This window comes from Babylonia areolata, chromosome 3 (genome assembly GCF_041734735.1).
Source record: "Babylonia areolata isolate BAREFJ2019XMU chromosome 3, ASM4173473v1, whole genome shotgun sequence".
NCBI classification, from domain to species: Eukaryota; Metazoa; Mollusca; class Gastropoda; order Neogastropoda; family Buccinidae; genus Babylonia; species Babylonia areolata.
In genome coordinates, this window is record NC_134878.1 from 14,308,959 (window position 1) to 14,317,187 (window position 8,229).

The 8,229-nt window shown below is 47.2% G+C and overlaps 1 protein-coding gene across 1 annotated transcript; it reads left to right on the plus strand.

Moving 5' to 3' along the window:
- The first annotated feature begins 473 nt into the window (after window positions 1–473).
- Window positions 474–8,037, plus strand: LOC143280465 (dynein axonemal light chain 1-like). The gene is made up of 4 exons (XM_076585119.1): window positions 474–710; window positions 6,008–6,142; window positions 7,172–7,246; window positions 7,906–8,037. The coding sequence occupies exons 1-4, from the start codon at window positions 492–494 to the stop codon at window positions 8,035–8,037; spliced, it is 561 nt and encodes a 186-aa protein (XP_076441234.1). The 5' UTR covers window positions 474–491.
- The last annotated feature ends 192 nt before the right edge of the window (window positions 8,038–8,229 follow it).

The window sequence follows — 8,229 nt, forward strand, 5'->3', positions numbered from 1 at the left end:
CCCCCCCACTACCCCCCCCCCCACCTCACCACCCCCCACCCCCCTCAGTCCCGAGAACACCACGAACAAAAAGATATACAGCTACACAGTGACGCACACAGTTCTTCAGACATAACAGTGACACACAATCAGAGAATCCCTGAAACACCCCCCCACCCCCACTCACCCCCCACCCCCCCACTCCCCCTCAGCCCCGAGAACACCACGAACAAAAAGATATACAGCTACACAGTGACGAACACAGTTCTTCAGACATAACAGTGACACACAATCAGAGAATCCCTGAACCCCCCGCACCCCCCCCCCCCCCCCCCCCCCACTCACCACCCCCCCACTCCCCCTCAGCCCCCTGAGAACACCACGAACAAAAAGATAAGATATACAGCTACACAGTGACGAACACAACAGTTCTCCAGACATCATAACAGTGACCACCACACGACCAGAGACTCCCTTACACCACCACCACCTCCCCAACAGGGAACAGCGTCATGAACAAAGCCTGCACCACCAAGGACGCCCTGGCCAAGTGGCAGGAGAGGACGGGCATCCAGCTGGGGGAGGCCACGGAGGTCAAGCTGTGCGGCATGAACCCGCCCCTGGAGAAGATGGACAACGGCCTGGGCCAGCTGACCAAGTGTGAGAAGCTCAGCCTGTCCAGCAACTGCATCGAGAAGATCGCCTTCCTCACCAACCTCCGGAACCTCAAGGTAAAAAAACAAACAAAACAACACACACACACACACACACACACATATCCAGATATCAAACTTACATTATTCCACAACACACACACACATACACACACACACACACACACACACACCAAAGAAAATATAATTTAAAAAATGAATAAATGAAACATAGAATAGAATAAAATTCCACCTCCCCCTTCCCCCCCCCCCCCCGAACCCCCTCTCCTCCCCCCCCCTCAAAAAACCCCCAACAACAACAACAAAACAAAAATCCCCCCCCCCCAACGGCCCACAAAAAGAGAATGAAGTGGGTGAGTCTTGAAATCTGAATTATGTATATAACTATTGTCAATAATAATAGTTCTATGAGATAAGAACAAATAAAAAGGATAGTCAACATCATCATGATCATAATGGTAGCGATGATGACAATAATATTATTAGTTATGATATTTAGAATGATGATGGTGATGGAGGTTACGACAGTTATTGTTATTGCTATTATCATTTTTTTGATTGTTGATATTATCCGTATACACTTATATGTCGCTTTCAACAACAACAACAACAACAACAACAACACACACACACACACACACACACACACACACACACACACACAGTACTTGTTCGTCGTCATTTGCTTCATGTTGTTGTTGTTGTTGTTCTTCTTCTTCTTCTTCTACTTCTTCTTCTTCTTCATGGCTTTACCGTACAGAAAGATGCTTTTGTGATGTTTCGTATTAGTGGTGACACATTAGTGGATTAGTTATCAGTGTCACAAGTACAAGTTGTGCAGAATTATACTGAGGGAAAGATTTAACTGAGTGAAGTCATCACAGGTCTTTCCAAAACCCTACTTTATTGTGAACCGGTGGCATGAAAGCCTTCATCATCGTTTTTGGTGCTAAACTTGGCGACAACCCCCCCCCCCCCGCCCCCCCCCCCGCTATCCATCCCCTCCCCGGTCCCCCCCGCCCCTGTCATTCACTTTCTCTGTCTCTGTCTCTCAATCTCTCTATCTCTGTCTCTGTCTGTCTGTCTCTCTCTCTCTTTCTCTCTATGAAGAGAGAATTGGTTATCTGGTTCGATTCGGATATAAATAGCTCGCCGTTTCCAAAATCAATCGCTTCTGACCTCAGGGTTTCCAGCTTGTGTGTGTGTGTGTGTGTGTGTGTGTGTGCGCTTGCGAGCGCGTGTGTTTGTTTAAATGCATGTGCATGCGTGTATGCATGTGTGCGTGCGTGCTTGCGTGCGTGCGTGCCCGCATGTGTGTGTGCGTGCATGTGTGTGCTGTGTATGTGCGTGCGTGCGCGTATGTGTGTGTTTATGCATGTGCGTGCGTGTGTGCGTGCGCATTTGTGTGTGTGTGTGTGTGTGTGTGTGTGTGTGTTGTTGCTGGCTTGATGTCTATGCTGGAAATGCACACAGTCAGCAATGCTGGTGGAAAAAAATGATAATGTTGGTCATCTTGCCCTTGCTCGCTGTGTTGTCTGTCTCTCTGTCCGCGAAAGGAGCGCGCGCGCGCGCGCGTGTTAGTGTGTACGTGCGTGTGTGTGTGTGTGTGTGTGTGCGTGCGTGTTGTTCATCGATTTTTCGTCTTTTCACTTAGAGTGATACTTGAGGGGGAAAGGGAGGGGGTGTGGGGGGGCTTGGAAATTGGAAAAGTGACCTGAGTGTGTGTTTTGTGTGTCGCTGTGTGTGTGTGTGTGTGTGTGTGTGTGTGTGTGTGTGTGTGTGTGTGTGTGTGTCTGTCTCTGTGTGTGTGTGTATCTTGTGTCTGTATGTGGTCGCGCGCGTGCGTGTCTGTGTGTGTGTGTGTGTGTGTGTATGTGTGTGTGTGTGTGCGTCTGTGTGTGTCCGCGCGCGCGTGTGTGTGTTGTTGTTGTTGTGGTTACCAGCCGCAGTGTATACCTACTGGCCTGGGTGGCCCAAGGGGTGTGGGAGTGGGGGTGGGGGGGGGGGGAGAGGGGGGTTCATGAAATATTTGACAAACAGTTGACAGAAACAGCAATTATGCTTGCAAGCTTCAGAGGAGACAGGTTTGTTTGTTTCTTTCTTTGTTGTGTTGGCTGCTGATGTTATTTTTTTTCTCCCTCCCCCCCCCCCCTCCCTCCGCCCGCCGACCCCTCTCTCCCCCCCCGCACCCCCCTACCCTCACCAGGTGCACCAAATAAATCTGAAAACGGACCCCTAACAGTGTGTATATTTGTTTCAGTGCTTGCGAACTCCAGCGGCACTTTCGTACATAAACAAAATGCGAGCGTCACAATGTGCGTGCCACCCTTTACTGAGTCACGTTTGTTTGCGCACTGGTTAGGTACATATTTGGGTTTCAGCGGGTGCTGACTGTAAACTTGACATCTCCTTCGCTTTTACAGCTGTTACGCAATCATGTCACTTTTGGGTGGCCGCGCATTTGAGGTTTGGGCACAGTTATGAAAACACGCTGGCTTGTCATATATGCCGGGACGACGTATTCACGAATATATGGAACATTAATGAACATTAATAACATAATACTTTCGTTTTCAATTAACCCTTTCACTGCCAAACTCGCATTTATACAGCAGCTAGGTAGAGGACCCATGTCATTGAAGGGCGACCAGATCACTGGTCTGTTATCCATGAACCGACTGCTCCTGATGTTCCGAGTGGTAGGATAAGGCCATATTTTCAAAACATAACATGGGGAATCCCCAGCTAATTCTTTGACACCATATTTTCTGTGTTCATAGCACCAGGGAATTTTGCACTCTAAATTGACTGGCGGTGAAAGGGTTAAAAAAAAGAAAAAAAAAAAAAAAGACTGGCAGTTTAGACGCCAAAAACAACAACAACACCAACAACAAATGACCCCCCCCACACACACACACACACATACTACTACTACTACTACAACTACTACTTCTACTGCTATCACCACCACCATTTCGCCACCGCAATCACTACTATTGCTGCTGCTGCCCTTGCTACAAATATTAGGCGACAACTACGACTGCTGCTACTACTACTACTTCTGCTGCTGCTACTACTACTTCTACTGCTAGCACTGTAACCACCACTGCCGCTGATGCTGATGCTACTACTACGACTTCTATCACCATCCCCACTGCCACTGCCGCAGATACAACAACAACAACAACTACTACTACTACTACTACAAATCATGTGTAAATTTTGCTAACAAATATGGGACAACTACTATTTCAACTACAACTGCTGCTGTTGTTGCTGCTACTGCTGCTGCTGCTACGACGAATCAGAGACGACTGCTACTTTTTTCTGCTCAGAGAATAGCACTGTTACCATCGTTGCTGGTACTACTACTACTACTACTACTACTACTACTGAATCATGTTGTGCAGATCTTGTCAGCAGGTCGGAACAACATCAAGAGCTTCGCGGGGATGGAGGTGATGGGGGATGTGATCTACTACTACTTCTACTGCTACTACTACTATTAGTACTACTACAAATCATGTACAAATCTTGTCGCAACTGCTGCCTCTGCTGTTGCAAATACTACTACTGATACTACCACCAAACATGAGATAGATACTATTTCAACTACAACTGCTGCTGTTGTTGTTTGTTCCTGCTGCTGGTGATACGAATCCGAGACGATTGCTACTGCTCTGAGAATAGCACTGTAACAATCGTTGCTGCTGCTGTTACTACCACTACTAGTACCACTGAATCATGTCATGCAGATCTTGACAGTGGGTCGGAACAACATCAAGAGCTTCGCAGGGCTGGAAGCGGTGGGGTGTGTGATCTACTACTACTACTACTACTACTGATGTAGTCTCCCGTCTGACCGACGGATGAGTAGGCAGGCAGGCTTATCTGTCGATGTGTGTCCTCATATGGGAGAAGAGGCCGATTCTGGATGCGCAGCACTTCCCACAGGTGTTTCAAGGGAAAACGTCTCCAGAAGTGGAGCTCTGCTTCCTTCACTTACGCTTCTCCTTAATGGCCAGCGTTCTCTTGTTTTCAAACGTCTTTATGCCACTAGAGGAGCACAGCATCCTCCAGCGAGAGCGGTCAAGGGCATCAGTTTCCCAGGAAGCGATGTCTATGTCACAGGCTTTGAGGTTTGTCTTCAAGGTGTCCTTGAAGCGCTTGCAGGGTCTTCCAAGTTCGCGGTGGCCTTCCTTCAGCTGGCCATACAAGAGCATCTTCGGGTTGGAACTACTACTACTACTACTACTACTACTACTACTACTACTACTACTACTACTACTACTACAGTGGAGTGATGGCCTAGAGGTAACGCGTCCACCTAGGAAACGAGATAATCTGAGCGCGCTGGTTCGAATCACGGCTCAGCCACCGACATTTTCTCTCCCTCCACTAGACGAGTGGTGGTCTGGACGCTAGTCATTCGGATGAGACGATAAACCGAGGTCCCGTGTGCAGCATGCACTTAGCGCACGTAAAAGAACCCACGACAACAAAAGGGTTGTTCCTGGCAAAATTCTGTAGAAAAATCCACTTCAGTAGGAAAATCAAATAAAACTGCACGCAGGAGAAAATACAAAAAAAAAAAAAAAGAAAAAAGAAAAAAAGGTGTAGTGTAGCGACGCGCTCTCCCTGGGGAGAGCAGCCCGAATTTCACACAGAGAAATCTGTTGTGATAAAAAGAAATACAAATACAAAGCATGTACAATTCTTGTCACTACTGCTGCTGCTGCTGTTGCTTCTGGTGCTGACGGGCGCAATAGCCGAGTGGTTAAAGCGTTGGACTGTCAATCTGAGGGTCCCGGGTTCGAATCACGGTGACGGCGTCTGGTGGGTGAAGGGTGGAGATTTTTACGATCTCCCAGGTCAACATATGTGCAGACCTGCTAGTGCCTGAACCCCCTTCGTGTGTATATGCAAGCAGAAGATCAAATACGCACGTTAAAGATCCTGTAATCCATGTCAGCGTTCGGTGGGTTATGGAAACAAGAACATACCCAGCATGCACACCCCCGAAAAACGGGAGTATGGCTGCCTGCATGGCGGGGTAAAAACGGTCATACACGTAAAAGCCCACTCGTGTGCATACGAGTGAACGTGGGAGTTGCAGCCCACGAACGCAGAAGAAGAAGAAGAAGAGCTTCTGGTGCTGCTGCTTCAAATTGCCACCACCACCACCACCAAATATGAGATTACTACTGCTTCAACTACAACAACAGTTGTTGTTGTGCTGCGAATCCAAGACGACGACTACTACGACTACTACTGCTCTGAGAATAGCACTGCAACCACCGTTGCTGCTATTACGGCTACTGTTGGTACTAGCACTACTGAATCATGTTGTGCAGATCTTGTCAGTGGGTCGGAACAGCATCAAGAGCTTCGCGGGGCTGGAGGCGGTGGGTGACGTGCTGGAGGAGCTGTGGATCTCCTACAACAACATCGAGAGGATGAAGGGCGTCAACGTCCTCAAGAAACTCAGGGTACCACCCATCGATAGCGCATGGCTGTTGGGCGCAATAGCCCAATGCATGGTTAATTAACTCACTCAGTACGGTCAGTCCTCTCTTCTCCTCTACACAGACCCCTCGGATGTCCAGTGGGTGTCTGAATGACCTAACCTTTAGCTTCCGTCTTCAGAATTGTGGTATTCTCTGTCAGCATTCACCTCTTCAGTATAAGAGCCTTCCGCTTGCAATATTTTGATGATGGTAATTGGGGTGAAACGCTGTTAACGTCGTCCCTTTCGCCGTTCGTATGGAGAGAGTTAAAGCAAACTGTGATGGTTGATTGTACGCATGGGTTGCCCTAGGTTTACATCTGAAACATTTTGTGTCTTTGTGTGTGTGTGTGCGTGTATCTATATTGAATGACTGTGATTTTCGTGTATATTTTATGTGTTTTACACCACAAATGAATTTCTCTTGTTGAGATTATAAAGTATTCTGTATCTGTGTCTGTATCAATCTGAGGGTCCCGGGTTCGAATCTCGGTAACAGCACCTGGCGGGGTAAAGGGTATATATATATTTTTTTTTTTCCCCGATCTCCCAGATCAGCATTTGTGCAGACCTGCCTGTGCCTGAACCCCCCTTCGTGTGTATACGCAAGCAGAAAATCAAAGATTAAATACGCACGTTAATTAAAGATCCTGTAATCCATGTCAGCGTTCGGTGGGTTGTGGAAACAAGAACATACCCAGCATGCACACCCCTGAAAACGGATCGGGGTATGGCTGCCTACTTGGCGGGGGTAAAAACGGTCATACACGTAAAAGCCCAGTCGTGTTATCAAAATCTAGCCTAGATAGATGGGGCAACTTGGGCAAGACACTCTCCATTGTTATCAAATTCTAGCCCAGATAGTCAGGACAACAGTTCCCTCCTCAGCTGTTGTGATGGTCAAAGTAAGATACGACTATCGTACACACACAATATATATATACATACATACATACATACAGACATGCATGCATACAGACAGACAGACAGAGGTTCTCTGGAACTGCGGCAGGTGCTGTACATGTCCAACAACCTGGTGAAGGACATGGGGGAGGTGAGCCGCCTCAACGACCTGCCCAACCTCAAGGTGTGTGTGTGTGTGTGTGTGTGGAGGGGGGAAACATCTATTTATCTGTCTATACATTATGATAGTGACATTGTGTGTGTGTGTGTGTGTGTGTGTGTGTGTGTGTGTGTATGAATGTATGTATGCATTGTGCTGATGGGTGTGTGATAGTTTGCTAAGTCAATTGTGTGTTTGTGTGTGTGTGTGTGTATGTGTATGTGTGTGTGTGGAAACTCACGTGTTTTATAAAGCACCTGAAGCAGCAGATAGTGTGTTGTGTACATGCCAAAGTTTCCATTCATATAGGTATGTTCATTTTGGTATGTATATAGAACACTGATGTCATGTGTTACATATTTATAAACCCATGTGGTGTTTTTTTTTTGTTTTTTTTTTTGGTAAAGCAACCAGAGCAGGTTTCTGGACTGTGTGGTATGTAAGTATCTATTGTTATTATCGTCATTATCATCATGATTGTTATTAGGAGATGTTGATGGTAGGCAACCCCACACAGGTTTCTGGATAGTGTGGTATGTAAGTGTCCACACAGCTAGTGCTGCTGCCTCTGCTACTACTATTATTATTACAACTACTGCTACTGCTATTGTTATCATCATCATCATCATTATTAACATAATTCTTCTTCTTATTATTACTATCATCATCATTGTCATTTTAAGGAGCTGGTGATGGTGGGCAACCCCATTGAGGAGACGCTGTCAGCGGAGGACAAGTGGCGTGATGTGGTGGGCAAGGCGCTGTCCAAGATCGCCAAGCTGGACGGCAGTGTTGTGCTTCGCAGGGAAGGATAGGATCCCCCCCCACACCCACCCACCCTCACACACCCACTACTGGGAATGTCATGTGGTGGTCCATGCGTGGAGGTGGAGGTGGTGGATGTTGATTGCATGTGTAAAGGGCTGTGTGGGTGGGGCAGCATGCTGGATCTTGGCAATGTAATATATGTATATATCTATACACACACAGAGATATAGATGCATATA